The sequence below is a fragment of the Eptesicus fuscus genome, chromosome 19 (assembly GCF_027574615.1).
Source record: "Eptesicus fuscus isolate TK198812 chromosome 19, DD_ASM_mEF_20220401, whole genome shotgun sequence".
Lineage (NCBI taxonomy): Eukaryota > Metazoa > Chordata > Mammalia > Chiroptera > Vespertilionidae > Eptesicus > Eptesicus fuscus.
Genome location: NC_072491.1, coordinates 5,075,127 through 5,091,502, shown reverse-complemented (window position 1 = coordinate 5,091,502; position 16,376 = coordinate 5,075,127). Strand labels below are relative to the sequence as shown.

Genomic DNA, 16,376 nt, shown 5'->3' with positions numbered 1-16,376 from the left:
AACAGAGAAAAAGAGGCAGAACATTTGAAAATATAGTTAATTTCATTGACAGTCTTATCACTCACAAGTTAAGCACTTTTTATAACGTACAGAGAAAACATCATTATAAAGGTGACGCTGGAACACACTCATATACACGCATCTTTAGGACCATGATAAACTCTGGCACAATAAAATATCTGTTAATTAAATTTTATTTCAGGCCATTTGAGTGAGAGCAGAAAAAAAGGCAAAGTGGAGAAACTGGAGGTACACATACCCAAGATAACACGGCTGACAAACCTCAAAGTGTGTGCACAGAGATCAGCACCCCAGTGAGGCCCAGAGGGAATGACTGAGGAAATCTCCACAGAGCCGCAGCTCAGCTGGTTGGAGTGCTGTCCGGAGCCGCAAAGGGTCATGGGCTTGATTCCCAGTGAGGGCACATACCCAGGTTTCAGGGTCCATCTCCGGGCGGGGTGCGTATGGAAGGCAACCGATGGATGTTTCTCTCCTACATCCATGTTTCTCCCCCCCTCTCTAGGATCAATCAAAAACATATCCTTGGGTGAGGATTTAAAAAAAAAAAAAAGCCCCAACAAATTTCAGAAGGGTTCTTTTTGTTTTGCTTTCCCGAGTGAAGAGAACTTAAATCTATCCAGTCCTGAAGCGGTCCTGGACGAGGGACGGAGAGGCGGCGGGAAGCTCCGTGAGCCTGGGGGCGTACTGATGGCCGGTGCACAACAGGCCTGAGGGCAGGAGCCGCTTTCTGGCCTCAGGCAGGACAACACTCCTTTAAGGCTGTTCTACATGTGATGAGTTCTGTGCTCAGAAGTGCGTCCCGAACCCCTGCAGCCGGGCACCGTGCAGGCCCTGAGGACACTGACTGGGACACAGCCCATCTCTGAGGTGAGGACTCACCCCCCACTCACTGCTCTCCCGAGCACAGGCCACGAGGCTGACTGCGCCTTTCTAGGCAGCTGAGTCTACTAAACAGGTTGCAAACTCTAGTCATTCTCTTAACCCGAGTCACTTCTTTGTCTTTAACCGGCCCGAGCCCCTGCAGCTGAGCCTCACCAGGGCCCAGAGCCTGGGACTCCACGGGACTTGGCTGGTGCTGGCCTCCCTGACAGGCGTGCCCAGGCCTCTGGCTGGAGATCAGACCAAGGGACAGCAGAGAGCAGCCTGCCTCTACAGCGCCCCTAGTGACAGTCCCGGGAACTACAGTAGGGACACAATTAGGACGGAGAATCGGATGGGGCTGGAGAGAGTGGAGGTGTGCGACAAAACACGAGGCCAGATCCTGAAATCCACAGAACTGTCTGCCTGAACCCAACGAAACTGCGTCAAAATCGCTTAACTACGGGCTTGGGCTCAGGGACCTTCGCCATCCCTCTACCTCCAGAACATTAAGCACAAAATCGAAGCTCTCCTTGGATTCCAATTCTTATTAAAAGTTGGCACCCTTTCACCAAACGGCACTTTCTCTGCGTCTGCCCACATAATTCCTGCTCTGTCGGGATTTAAAATTATGATTTTTTCATTTGCATTTAAAAATTATGCCTCTCCAACCTCAGTCCATTTGCTAACCTTTAAAGTAAGTCCTATGTTTTAAAAATGAAAGCGCTTACATATTTAACAAGAATTTAGATGTCGATAACTTAGGAAAACTATGACATCCTGTAAATATACCGTTAGGCATCCCTTACATATAATTATTACAAGCCTAAATACACTCTAAATTGTGGATAACAAACATAATCGCATGGGCCTTGCTTCACATTAGACAAAGATGCTTTTAAAGGTAAAGGAAGTGGCTGAACTCTAGGCTTTGACCTCAGAACATTATTCCATTAACCCGAATAGGGAAGAAGCAATATATTTCAGAAGTCTAGCATGAAGCAATCCCAAATTAAGTGCTAATGAGTTTTATGGCTTAAGAAAGTCATACAAACGATGCTTTCTGCACTTTGAGAAATAATGGCCATTCAGCTTGCACTCCAGATACATGAAAACAGGGCTTTCTTTTCTGAGAAAGAAAACCTCGGAGAACTGTTAACACTAAATAAAAACAAGAGAGAACAAAATTGAGGGGATGAAATAGGTTCTGAATCCTTTGCCAGCATAATAAAAACCAACACGTATTCAGGAAAGAAAATGCAAATGAAAAAAAAAAATCGTTCAGGCAAAATGAAACAAAACTAAAAACAATGAATTTAAAACAAAACCTTGGGGAAACTCCATGATGTGAGAGCCAAGAAATGTATGCTGTAGAATAAAACACGGTGTCACTTTTTAGTCAGTTTCCCACTCTCTATTAGCAGCACGGATTACCTGACTTTATCAGAAAACCTTTGAATGCATTATTAAGGAGAAAAACCTCCGGTCTTTTTAAACTGCAAGCAATTACACACTCATTGCTTTAATGGGGTCCTAAGAGTGTCTGGCACCCAGTCTGAGGACAGACCTCTGGTAGGGGAGCTTCCAATCTCCGCTGTATGAATGGCGCGGGCACAGGCGTCCTTCCGTCTCCTTGTACTCAATATTTACCGAGCAGCTTCCATGCCCGGCGGTGTGCCCGGCGCTGCGAGGACAGAGATGAGCCACGCCCAGAATCTGTCAGACACCTGCAAACCCCAGGACGGGGTGCTATCGAGAGGGGCTCACCCAAAGCTGGGAGGTTTGGGAGTGATTTATGGACATCCTCTTCAAGAATAAAACATGTTCACCCCCCAAAATACTCAAGTAGCAAGCAGTTCCTCGGGGAGGTGGCGCTACGATAAAAGCTTAAGATGCCTAATTCCACAGGACATCTGCCACAAGTCATTAGAGAATTTTATTTTCATGAGAAAAAAAAAACAAAAAACACGAGTCTACCCCAAATCTGGGAGTCCTATTAACAACGCAAGTTCTTGAGGCTTCCTGTACTTGAGTGGAGCTCGAGTCTGGGGGTGGGGGTGAGGCTGTTCAGCGATTTCTTGGGCCTTAATTTCTCGGGTTAGTCTCTAGGTGACTTTACACCTTCTGGAATCGGAGAACTAGGGTGAGAAATCTCTGGCCGAAAATCTCCTTTCATGTTTAACGGAAATCACTAAAAATCACTACCTTCTTAACATAGCTTGCACTGAGAGATGATAAACAGCGTGAGAATGGACTAGGCACGCTGTGAAAGGTCAATTTTACTTGTAAAACACTCTGGATACGATGCTAATGAAAACTCATCATTGATCGATTTGGCATGAAGTTAAAATCAATCAAGCCGTGTGCATTTCCGCATGTACACACTCCTGTGGCTTGTATGCCACTTTTCCTTTAGTTACTAGCATGAGCAGAATACACCGGTCTCTATGCACAACAGAGAGCCTACAATAGCTTCTTTTCTTTTTCAAGAAAGCTTCCGTATGTAGGAAGTAATCGCGTGTGGCAAAACAGGTAGGAAGTGGTTAAGTACATACCGGTCAGTACAGAACCTCGCAAATTTCTCTAGACAGACATCTACCTCTTCCCCCCACAATCTGGATCTTTCTATTGCTCTTACGCTGAGCGATCGCACCCTCAGGAGGCCCCCTACCGGTGCAGGTGCTGGCCGAGGCTCTGCATGACGTGGGCGCCCAGCACACACGTCACCCCGGCACTGTGGCCTGTCCACAGGTGAGCAGGGGCCAGCGCTAAAGGGCTATGGCCTACTCTCACTTCACAACACCCAACGAGCGTGAAAACTGGAGGCAGAGCAGCGAGGGCTCCAGGGGCCCAGCGCAGAAGCACCCTCAGGACGGGTGCGCGGGACCAGGGTGCTGGGCAGGCTTCCCACGCTCGAGGGGGCTCACTCTGTTTTGTTTGGACTCATGCACTCCTTTCAGAAATGTTAGGAGATGACAAATAGCTGGCCATTGTGAGATAATATCATGAGGAGTTAAGAGTATTAAAAATATTTTATTTTATAATGATTAAATATTGCATTTAGAGATCACACTTAAATTCAATGCCTAATAATTTCACAATCCACACAGGCACGTTTCCACCTTCTCCGTGTGACAACTGGGGCTATTTAACTTACTCTTAGCTCGGAGCCTGTCCCTCCAGTGTGCATCCCGAGCTTTCTGCCCAGGAACCGCATCTCACGCCTCCACCCACCTCATCCCCAACGTCGCCCGCTCGCTGCCAGGCAGTTTTGCATCTCTGCAGTTTCCTGGCGCTCGGCATCTCTCCTACAGCACCCACACCACTTTAGGGACAACCCCTCGCTCACACGGCTGACGCTCTCCACTTTCTACCAGATGATGACCTCCTCAACGGACAGGACTGACGCTGACCGCCCAGCACAGCTGCTGGCACACTGTAGGTACTCACTAAACGTTTGCACAACAAATGAACAAGGACGATTTATGATTAAGGGTCTGAGCAGTCATCTAACAGCTACCATGCTCCGTATACTCCACCCCAGTATCCAAAGACTCTCACTCCATTTTCCTAACTGGGGGGCAAAACTTCTATAGGGTTGTGCCTCAGACCCTTTCTCTATTCCCCCGCCCCCACCTGCGGCTGCCTGGAAAGAGACACGAGCTCAAGAGCACGGGGTGTGCGCTGCCCTGCCCCTCCCTCCGCAGTCTGAGCAGACACGCTCCTGAAACACACATCGGCAAAGCCAGGCCAGAAAGTCTAGCCACGGAGCTGTAGGCCGGGGCTCAGGACACCTTTTCCGTAAGGAGGGGAGGGAAATAAAACACCGTTTCTAGCCTGGGCGGTGCAGCAGGTGCACATGTGTCTGGTGTCTCCCCTGTCCCACCCCGCCCTGGCAGGAAGATGTCAGCTCCCCCATTCTGCAGGTTGGGAGGCACCCCTAACTCCCAGGAGCCCCGCCTGCCCGGCCAGCCTGCGGGAGACACTGAGCACCTACTTCTTTCTGATCGAGCTGGAGAGAGGATTTTATTAAGTCCCGGAGGGCAGTCAGCTGTTTCTTTTCTTCATCCTGGGTCTGTTTTATCTACAAGAGGAAAAAATTACTTCTGTCACTTACCTTTTATACGTTATGAGCAGCGTTTAATTCACCCCGATACACCACACATCGAACTACTTAATGATATAGCTGATTTCCTTACTCAAATCCTTCACGTGGTCTCACTTTTTATATGAGAGGCACAATTTTCTAATCTTATGAAGGTCCAGTGGGTTTTGAGATGAGTGAATAATGCAACATGCTTTCTTATTAGGTAATACCTCTAGGCTAGATCATTAAAGCTCCACTTTAAACAAAGCTAAGAAATAACATGGAGTCATTGGCTTCCGGTTTTTCCAAAGGCGGTAGTGATACCCCGATGACCTTGAAGGCCCAGAAGAGAACCCCGGGGACCGGGGACCAAACCCAACGGGCCCACGCGCACGTGAGGGCACAGAGCCCTACCCGCGGGCAAAGGCTGGCTGCTTGTGCAACTCGTGGAACCTGATCACAACCAGAGCCACGCTCACTAAGAGAAAAGCAGGACAAGTACACAGCTACATGCTCTCTAAAGTTATACAACGACACACGGCGTTATCGCTAACTCTAAAAACCGTATCTGAACATATGTAGTTGCACTCATCAAACATATACCTTTAATATGATTCATTGCCAAGTGATTTATGGGAATAAAGGTTGACATTTATACATATGCATTTAGTTTTTTTCCTCAAATAAGTTTTCCTTTTGCTTTTGCTATTATAAAAGCAAAACCTAATTATGAGAAAAAAATAGAGGAAATATAAAGCAAGCAAGCACCCCAAATTCATAAACTTGCCTACTCAGAGACAGTCCATTTTTATCCTTTCATGATCAAAACATTCTTTTTGCAAATGCTGACTGAAGGGCACCCGTGATGTTACTGAACCCTGAACAGAGAGTCCCCACTCCTCCCATGCTCCCCAAACACACTCTGGAACATTCCATCACTGATGTCTGAGTAAAACTGAAGGTTTACCTGTCTTTATTGGACACATCACTTAACTGGTCTTCTTGTCTTTAACACTCTTCTAGTACAGATTTCACATTTACTGATACTTGTCTGCAGAGCAAGTTAAATGCATGTACTTCATAAAGAACTTACGTTATATAAGTCAGCAGCCAGTTTTTCAATGTACTGTTTCAATTTGTCAGCGGTTTTCAAGCCATCTTGAAAGAAACTACAATGGAAAACATCAGAGACTTACCCGCAGTACAAAAATGACATGAACCATAATTACCTGAACAATCCAGAAATAAATATTTACTCTCTACCATGTATCTACACAAAACACGTGTAAAACGGGTTTCAGTGTTTTGTAAAAGATGTGCCAACAAACACGCATGGGCACTACTGACACGTGCCAGCAGACATCACGCAGAAAGTGCAACTGCAGTCGCTGCCACACAGCGCCTCAGGCCGTCACTCCACACGGAACGGCTCCCCTGGCTGTGCCTTATCTGAGCTCCAAAGAGAGAGGAGGACACACTACCTAGCGGGGTGCCATGACCCTGACCGGACACACAAGGAGAGATGGATGGGACTAGACACAGAGGCCGGAGAAGTCAGTTCCCAAAGGTCCCGAGTCCCGACACACACATGAGGCACAGGACGTGGGGTCAGGGCACCGATGACCTGGAAGGCTTCATCCTACCACGGACATAGGAGGTGCCTTACTTCACCCTGCGGGGCAGCAACCTGGCGTGGCTGAGCACTGACCACACGCCCAGCACGCTCGGCACTTCACATAAACTGTTGTTTTGTGTGTTTTTTTTAATTTATATATTTCTTTATTGATTTCAGAGAGGGAGGGAGGAGAGAGAGAAACATCAATGATGAGAGAGAATCATTGATCGGCTGCCTCCTGCACGCCCCACACTGGGAGATGGAGCCCGCAACCCGGGCATGTGCCCTTGGCCAGAATCGAACACGGGAAACAGGCACCTTTTCACGTAAAAATTACCAGAAAGCCCACAAAAGCGAACCCGAAAAGGAAACAAGGAGTGCAAAAGCAAATGTGCCCTGGCTGGTTTGGCTCAGTGGATAGGGCGTCGGCCTGCGGACTCAAGGGTCCCAGGTTCGATTCCGGTCAAGGGCATGTACCTTGGTTGCGGGCACATCCCCAGTAGGGGGTGTACAGGGGGCAGCTGATCGATGTTTCTCTCTCATTGATGTTTCTAATGCTCTCTCTCCTTTCCTCTCTGTAAGAAATCAATAAAATGTATAAAAAAATAAAATAAAAAAAGCAAAAGCAAATGCGGTGTCACAAAGCCTCAAAAAAGGGGTCCTGGCCACGCAAGCAAACAAAAATGGGGCCCGTGGGCACTGCTCACCGTATACCAGCAACCCAGGCACAAGGGCCGTGTCCCTGCCGCCCAAATGACGGGTTTCACCTCAGGTGGATGAGGATGAAAACACCAAAACCCCCGGCAGGAGAATGTGGCACAAATGACGCTGTAGCAGGTGAGATGCTGAGGAGGGAGGCAGGGACGCGGGCGCCGGCAAGGCCTCTCCAGTGACAGGGACAGTGTCTGCAGGAGGGGCTGCAAGGCCGTCACGGCAACGCCAGCTTTCCAAGTAGCAGCCTCTTTAAGGAGCCAAGCAGTTGCACTAATCTGAGTGGCTGATGTGAGAAGACACTGAATATGGCCGATACCGCTTCACAGGACTTGGCTGTGGAAGGCCTTTATGTCCCTACGCAGTGACCGGACGGAGACCAGACAGAAAGAAGCAAGAGAACCGCCGTGCGGGCCCTCCCTCGGGCTCGGAGCCACCGCGGCCCCATGCCACTTACTTGCACTGAGCGTGGTAGTACTTGATGAGGTTCTGCAGCAGGTCCACGCCCTTTTTGGTCTTGATCTCGTTGACTTTGATGAGATACTGTGGGAAGAAAACAGAAGTGGATGCTGTCACGGCCCTCAGGGCGCTCGGGCAGGGTTTCGGGGGGCAGCCCCCACTGTGAATCTGCGCCAGGTACTGGCCTCGGCGGTCTTCAGGGTGTGTGAGCTAACTTAGGGGAGGCCGATCGGCACACGCACTAGTAGACATTGGGTAGCCTGTTAGCATCTTATAAACGCCCGTGGTTAGTTTACTAGACAAGCAGAGATCCACACAGCAAAGCATCCTGGCATAGCGGACTTATTTCCTCTGGCGCAGTGGCTCTCAAACTTCGAGTTCAGGTCAAGACCTGCAAGATGGAGGGTTCTTTGCTGAAAGCAAGTGGAACAGCCTTCTCTCGAAGGGATACGCGTGAGGCATTAAAACTTGGGAGACCAAGGAGGCGAGGTAGAATTTTTGCTACTAAAAATGAAAGGATGAAAACAACGCATTAGTAACTTATGCACCAAACATCACGAGCTCTGATTTTCACAACTGGCCGAGGTTTTCTGCTGGCATTGCTTGCCTCTTGTTCATGTGTTTCATTGTGTGCGAGTGGTCATGAACAGACAAGTTCAAGAAGGGGCCGAGGGTTTATTGGGGTGGGAGGAAAAATTAAGGAAGAAAACCTTAAAATTGAGAAAATTCTATCCATTTTGATAGTTTCCCAAAAGCACAAAAGGAATCCCATTGCTCAGTGTCAATGTCAGAAGGGGCTGGTCTCTCGGTCAAGGATGCCGGTGTTCAGGGGGAACACAGTTTGAGAACCACTGCTCTAAGCTGAAGGCAGCATGCTTTTTGTTGCATTTTTTTTTTCTTCCACGAACTCAGAGGCTTTCTCAATGACCACTTCATTTAAGCTTTCATTCAAACTAGGCCCGGGGTTAAAAACAAACAAACATGCTCTACACCAGTACCAGTAAAACCCAAGATTCACCCATGTTACCAAAATTTGCCTTTCCACACTCATTCACAGGCAACAGCCAAGTTCTCACCAAAGAATCCTGCTTTGGCTTAGAGCCCCACAGGCCCCAGGCTCAAAACAGGAGGCAACAGTGACAGGGACGATCCCAAAGGCTTGGAGGAAAATGAGATTAGAGTCCTTAAGTAACTGTCCCTCCTCTCCTGGTCACACACAGCCGCTCTCCGGCACGGAGGCTGCTGCCCGCAGGAGGCCCAGCTAACGAAACTCTAGGCGAGCGGCTGACGTCCCCTCGCACCTCGCACATCTGCAGCTGGAAGAGGCGCCGCTCCTTCTCCATCTCCTCCGCGATCTCGGCCCCCGTGATCTCCGTGCGGATCATCCCGTGCTGCTTCGCATGCTCTCTCTTCTCCTTCTCAATTTTTGTGCTGGAATGGAAGCAGGTGCCACCATTAACACACACGCACACACACGCACGCACACGCACACGCACACGCACACACATCTTCCTTCTGATGAGAACTACCCAGATCTGTAGGACTTCAGTGGACAAAGCACATCTTGTTTCGCTGTCCCTGTGTCCCACAGAGGAGCTATACCCCGCAACAGGGCTAGAGCAAGTGTTTTTCTCCCGTTTTGTGAACTCACACCCCCTTCGTAAGGACTCAGTTCTGTTTGGGCCAAGTGTACCGCCACTGCCTGGGGGCAGGGCAGTGCTGGGTCCACGCGTGAGCGTTCACGCCCCGCCCTCAGAGGACGAGGTGGCCCACAGCCTTCATCTACATCAGCAGGCCACAGCCGGAGCCGCTTTCTTCCCAGCTGCGTCTGTAACTGTCAGTGCACGAAAGTATTCCTAAGGCAGCAAGTCTCCGACGACGCAGTGATTACGTCAGCAATCATGAGAGTAGTGAGTAGTTTCGGAGAAAAATATTTAATCCTCAATGTGTCTTTTGCTTGTCATTTTGCTGTTACTGCCGCCTTCGGAAATGCTTTTATTCTCTTACGTTTATAGTTATCGAGTTGTCAGCCAACGTTTTTATTAAGTGCTTCAAAATATATTTCTCCTCCCACCCCCCGCACAGCCTGGAGTCAGGCGACTTGGGATCATAATAAAGGCAGGTGCAATGCTCCGTGCGGAGGTGCGCCAGGCCCAGGCCCAGGGCTCCGTGTGTCGCCTCCCGACCCCTCACGGGAACCCGCCAGGCAGGCCAACCTTTTAGCCCTTACAAGCATGCACTACACTATCTTTTGCCCTTGTAAGTTAAGGGCTCTGTCCTTTTCCCAGTCAATCTTTTTCTTAGGAAAATCTTGACAATATAAAACAAACAAAAAAACACTTACAACTTTGTCTCATAATCTTTCCAAGCTTTGTCGAATGGCTTCTTGAGATCCTTAGAAAAAAGAGAATGAAACTGAAATTAAATGTACTGTTGTTTAAAGGCGAGTAAATACTTCTGAAATAACATCCTAGCAAAACCGCCCTCCTCTATGGGATGCTGGAAACTTTACAGAAGCCATCCCACCTGGGATGCTGGAAACTTTACAGAAGCCATCACACTATTACTGCAGACCAGAGGAAGGCGAGCATCTTGGTCACGTGTTGGTGACGTGGGACCCAGGGGGCCTGTGGGGTCCAGCAGTGATGGAGCCCAGGCCCTGCCCCACCCACCGAGGCCCTCACTCTTCCTCCAAGTGTCTGGTCTTGTTCCCCGGTCAGTAACATCGTGTGAAGTGGCACCCTCTTCCGTGACCCTTTCCCAACAACATTTCTTTTTATGCTAAAAACGTTCCAGTGCCTTTCAAATACAAGTACCCCTATGATCTTAAAAGAGAAAAACCCCAATCCTTTCAAGTGACAGTGAAAATCAGATTCCGGACACTCACTCCTTTGACTCCCTTGAGGTCTCCTTTCAGCAGGGAGTCCAAGGTGAAGATCACGTTGTGGCTCAGCCCCTGGAGCTGAAGACAAAGCAAAGGCGGAGACAAAGCCGTGAGAGAGTGCACAGGGCAGGAGGCCGGCTACTGCTGCACTCCCCACGCACCGGCGCCAGGCAGCACCCGCGCACCTGCCAGAGGGAGGACACCTCCAGGTCAGGCGGCCTCACTGGCCCTCCTACAGCTCCTGAGCGGAGAGCTGCTGCCTCGGTCCAGGCCGAGGGGCTGCAGGGCCTGTGCTCTGAACGGGGTGCTGCACTGCGCCCACACTTGCACAAACGACGCCTCGGATCATAGCTACAACTTTCCTGGTTCCTCCTACTGAAATGGCAGACCTCGCTTTTTAAAAAATATATACTTTTACTGATTTCAGAGAGGAAAGGAGAGGGGGAGAGAAATAGAAATAGCAATGACTGGAGCCCACAATCCAGGCATGTGCCCTGACCAGAATCAAACCGTGACCTCCTGGTTCATAGGTTGATGCTTAACCACTGAGCCATGCTGGCTGGGCAGGCAGATCTCACTTTGACTTTTTTTCAAATGCCTTGGTCAGAGCAAGGAGAAGATACAATTGGCGTTCACCTCCTTGTTATATTCTTTTAAAAAATTTTCCTTTATGGCATTTACCACGATCTAAAATGATCCAGTTTGTTTATGTGTGTGTTCTGTCTCCCTGACCAGAACGTAAGGTCAATGCGGGCAGATCCGTGACTCTCCTGCTCACCACTGTCCCCTCAGAGCCCAGATTTCGTGAAAAGGACGAGGCATTTAGGAGGCGCCGTCTACAGCTGGGGTGCAGCTTTCTTCACTGTTCTGAGCCAGTGCCTGGGTCTCTTTGATTTAAGATGGTGTCGACTCTACAGAGGAGAGGGATGAAGCTTGTCCATCCAAGGGCGGGATGGACAGGTGCAGGCAGGGTCAGCAACGCCAGGACTGAGATGGCTGCAGACTACACTCTCTTCAAGGAGCTCCCAGGACAGTACGCCCTCAACTAACAGCATCGATAAGTTCTGCACCTTTAAGCGACATGAGACGACAAACCCACCAACAGGCTAACTGATACACAAGTAAACAAGGGGTGGGTTCCCACAGCATCTCGTCAGCATTAAGACACAACGCTGTTATCCCAGGACCTGTTAAATCGTGGAGAAACCAGTGCTAGTGGCATGGAACCAAGACATCACCCACCATTTACCAGGAACCTATTCTTGGACACCCTCTGTCCGAGGGGCTGGGGAGGCAAAGACATAACACACCACTGCTGCCTTCACAGGGCTCACCCCAGGGACGGGCAAGCGCAGTTAGAACGCAGTCAGCAAGCCCTCTTCCGCCTTAACACTGAGTGCTGCACCACAGGAGGGGGAGGGTGGTGTGAGACGGGCCAGCACCGTCACTCGCGGGCTTTGTGTACGCCCCTCCTGCCGTCACCTCTAAAGTGAGGAACTCTAAGCCAGGGGTCGGCACACTCATTAGTCAGCAGAGCCAAATATCAACAGCACAACGATTGACATTTCTTTTGAGAGCCACATTTTTTAAACTTAAACTTCTTCTAACGCCACTTCTTCAACATAGACTCGCCCCAGGCCGTGGTATTTTGTGGAAGAGCCACACTCAAGGGGCCAAAGAGCCGCATGTGGCTCACGAGCCGCAGTTTGCCGACCGTGGCTCTAAGCCGTCCAGATGGCTGCCATGAAGACGGAGTGAGTAGTGCACGTGGGAAGTGCTGGCTTACTCCCTGCCACTAGGGAGTGCTGCGCACACGCTTGTCTGCAAAGGATTTGCAGAAAAAGAGAACGAGGTACGTTATGCTGGAGTTATTTCTGAAAGGACACGGCAAGCTGCTGAGGCCAGGTCCCCCCGGGCACTGGGTGGGCAAGGGGAGAGGGGCTTGTAACTCTGTACTTTTCTGCATTTTTTTAAAGTTTGGTACTACGCACTATATTGTTTATTCACAAAAAGTAAAAATTCTAAAACAAAAAAATGAAAAGACAGTGATTATAAACCATTTCTTTAAAAAATATTTTTATTGATTTCAGAGAGAAAGAGAGAGAGAGAGAGAGAGAGAAACATCAATGATGAATCATGGATTGGCTGCTTTCTGCACACCCCACACTGGGGATGGGTCCTCAACCCGGGCATGTGCTCTGACCGGGAATTGAACCATGACCTCCTGGTTCATAGGTCAACACTCAACCACTGAGCCACGCCGGCCGGGCTATAAACCATTTCTAATGCCAGGTCACCAATGCCTCAAATCCTTTGTGAGATGAAGCAGAAAAAACAACCCCCCAGAATGTTATCTGAGAGCTGTGTGAGAAAGTAACAAAGAAGAATTATGAAATTCCGTGGTTAGTACCGAATGTGGGGGTTTGAAGGAAGAGTCCCTCGCAAGCCAGGACCGACCACACAGAAATACATGACACACGTCTCCACCGTGCAGTGCGTCACGGCGGCCGGCCCGGGGCAGGGCGGTGGCTGCAGACGCCCCGGTGGGAAGCCTCAGGGGCTGAGAATTTCCTGTGGTTATCCACACACACCCCCGTGGGGCTGATAAGAAAAACCCAGCAGACAAACCAGTGTGTATCATAGATCCAGTGTCCCCAGTGGCAAGGGCACAACTCAAAACTCACAGACTCTTCCCAACCTGCTCCCAGGAAAAGGAGGTTCATTGGTTAAAAACTGGCCAAGGAGCTGTGTTAGTGACAGGGAATCGGAACCACCTGTCATTCTAAAGACACAGCGAGACAGCAGAGAGAGAGGCCCCTCTCTCAAGGAGGAGATGTTCAGGAATCACTCACTGGGAGGCCAAACCAAGTGTCCCTGGCGATTCCACGAAGAGGGACTTGTTTTCTCCCACATCGTAAGGCATCGCTCTGGGACAGAGAGGAATCCCGTGACTTCGCCGTGGGGGGGATTCTGTGATTTTCCTGTTTGTTTTTTTTTGTGTGTGATTTTTTAAATTTATTTTCTAGTTCCCTCAGGAACACTTTTCATGGCCTGAGCAAGACCGGCAAACTGTTGTGTAACCATAGCATCTCCACAGGCGACTGCAGGGCAGCCGGCAGAATACACTGACAACACGGGGGACAGACTTCCTGTCGCCCCTCCACCGTCTTCAATGATTTTTACTAAAAAACCTTGCAGCCCAGCTGGCGTGGCTCAGTGGGTGAGCCCGGAGCTCATGGTTCGATTCCCGGTCAGGGCACATGCCCGAGTTGCAGGCTCGAGCCCCAGTGGGGGCATGCAGGAGGCAGCCAATTGATGATTCTCTCATCATGGATGTTTCCATCCTTCTCTCCCTCTCCTTCCTCTCTGAAATCAATAAAAAATATTTTTAAAAAAGCCTTTCAAATCCATCACATAGCTATTTTCCATTTGTTTTACTAAATTCCTATTGATTCCATTCCCATTGCCTCAACGATACTCCATGTCCTTTCCTTTCACGGTGATGTTGAATTAACACGTTCTTTACGGGACTGCACATGACCTGAGGCTGAAGAGCATGCTTTAGAAAGTACATCCTTCCCATGTTGTCGAGCCACCAGCGCATTGAAACCCCTCGGGGAATGACGCTGAGGGGCGGTCAACCCAGCTGCTTCCCACACCCACTGCCGCCGCTTCCTTCCTCCCAGACGGGCCGTTCCTCCCGGAGCACAGCCATCGAGCCCGACCACGAATTCGGGATAAACCAGTTGGGAGGAAGCTGAGGTCTAGCCTTTCGTTGTGCACAAGGGCCTCGTGTGAGCAAATAAACTGTAATTAATACTGGTTTTGATAGAAATAACCATTTATTCCTTACAACTGTTGAGACACTACCAGAGAGGGTACCAATAGCCCCCGAAATGCCGGCTGTTGGTAATGACTTCACAGAAGGTGTTCCTCTATGGACACACACACAGCACGGACAGACACCGTCCCCCCTTCTGTCCTGATCTTTTTTAGCTAACTTTATAGCTTCACCACAAATGGAAGGAACTTTGTTTACCTAAATACCGACCCATCTCTCCCCTCTCTCTAGAAGGTGATGTTCATCTGTTCTGCTCACTAACTGACCAGATCCCACGGCAGGAGCCACGAAGCAGCCGTGGGCCCCTGTCCTGTGCTTTCTGGCCACCACGTGGCCTGTGGTGGGTGTCCGAGCTGCCCTAGGAGCCCAGGCAGAGGGACGGTGAGGGGCAGTGGGAGGGCAGCACAGCTTAGCGACGGCACCTCCACGACACCTCCATGCCGTGGCCTCTGTTAGCGATCCATCACCGGCTGGCTCTGTCACCTGCATTAATTCTGACACCTCCCTCCACTGCCCGTCGGTTCGCTCTCCTCCCCTTCACAGGCAGAGACGGTTTCCTGAAAGTTAGGCGGATGCGGATCCAATGAAAACAATGAGCCAGCTCCCAGCAGGTGACGCGGGCCATCACCTCAGTAACTGTCCTCAAGCACATGCAGAGGCTGCAGAGACGCTGTCGCGTGTAGCCGCAAACAGCGGAAAACGTGAACCCTGGGAAGGTCACCTGGGAGACCGGGGAAGTAAGTTAGAGTGGAACACGGGCATTCTCCTCAGCTGGACACAGCCATGAGGGGCTCTGGGTTCTGCAGACCTGGGGAGGGGGTGCTGCTGGGCACGGGGCTCCCACCAGGCCGCCCTGCTCCCGGAGGCTGTAGGCTCCTATTAAATGAAGGGCCTTCTGCCGAAACCGGTTTGGCTCAGTGGATAGAGCGTCGGCCTGCGGACTGAAAGGTCCCGGGTTCGATTCCGGTCAAGGGCATGTACCTTGGTTGTGGGCACATCCCCAGTAGGGGGTGTGCAAGAGGCAGCTGATCGATGTTTCTCTCTCATCGATGTTTCTAACTCTCTATCCCTCTCTCTTCCTCTCTGTAAAAAAATCAATAAAATATATTTTTAAAAAAAATGAAGGGCCTTGGGCTGTAATACTTCACAAAATAGGAAAACATTGCAAAGCATATAAATAAGTGAAAACTGGGCTATAAAATAGCACTACAGCATAAATCCAATGTTGTTAAAAATTCAGGATTAAAATGATACACATAAAAAAGAGGTATGTGTACACTGAAAAATAGTTAGAGGACATAGAGAGATAGATAAATCTCAACTCCTTAGGAGTGGAGGTTATTGGTGATTTTTATTTTAGTCCCCCTTTCCCTGTATTTTCTAAGTTTTCAAGAGTGAACTGGAAATTTTTGTCTTCAGAAAGCTATTAAAAAGAAATATGACACAGAAGCACAAGAGGGCGATATGATCAACCAGCGGCCTATTTCTCACTCAACTTGTGATCTGATTTAATACCTGATGCGAACCAGATGGAGTGAATAAAGGAGAAAGTAATTAATTAGGTAACGGATTCGGAGGAACAAAGGTACAGCTTCTCTACAGCCCTAGGGAATTCTGAATCTCTGTCCAGAATGATAATCCTTATTAGTGGTTCTCAAAACGTGGCCCTCAGGCCGCCAACAGCGCCCGCACCCCCTGGAAACGTGTTAGAGCTGAAATCTCAAACCTAGTTTGATGCGCGGAGGGCGAGGTGCAACCACCCACGTGTAAACGAGGTTTCTAGGCGAGACGGATGCCAGGTCTTCTGGGCACCACTGCCTAAGGGAGTCCCACGTCCCTGAGAGAAGACCTCACCTGCCTGTGGTCGGAGACAACTACCGCGAGGAGAGAGCAGAGGTGA

At 49.6% G+C, this 16,376-nt stretch overlaps 1 protein-coding gene across 2 annotated transcripts in view; it reads right to left on the bottom strand.

Moving 5' to 3' along the window:
• Nucleotides 1–16,376, bottom strand: part of ASAP1 (ArfGAP with SH3 domain, ankyrin repeat and PH domain 1) — a 219,984-nt gene that overhangs the window by 40,398 nt on the left and 163,210 nt on the right. For both annotated transcript variants that reach the window (XM_054708233.1, XM_054708234.1), the window contains exons 6-11: nt 10,639–10,713; nt 10,096–10,145; nt 9,053–9,182; nt 7,750–7,835; nt 6,060–6,135; nt 4,877–4,963 (exon numbers count right to left, since the gene is read on the bottom strand). In XM_054708233.1, the coding sequence (XP_054564208.1) occupies nt 4,877–4,963; nt 6,060–6,135; nt 7,750–7,835; nt 9,053–9,182; nt 10,096–10,145; nt 10,639–10,713 (504 nt within the window). The remainder of the gene's footprint in view (nt 1–4,876; nt 4,964–6,059; nt 6,136–7,749; nt 7,836–9,052; nt 9,183–10,095; nt 10,146–10,638; nt 10,714–16,376) is intronic.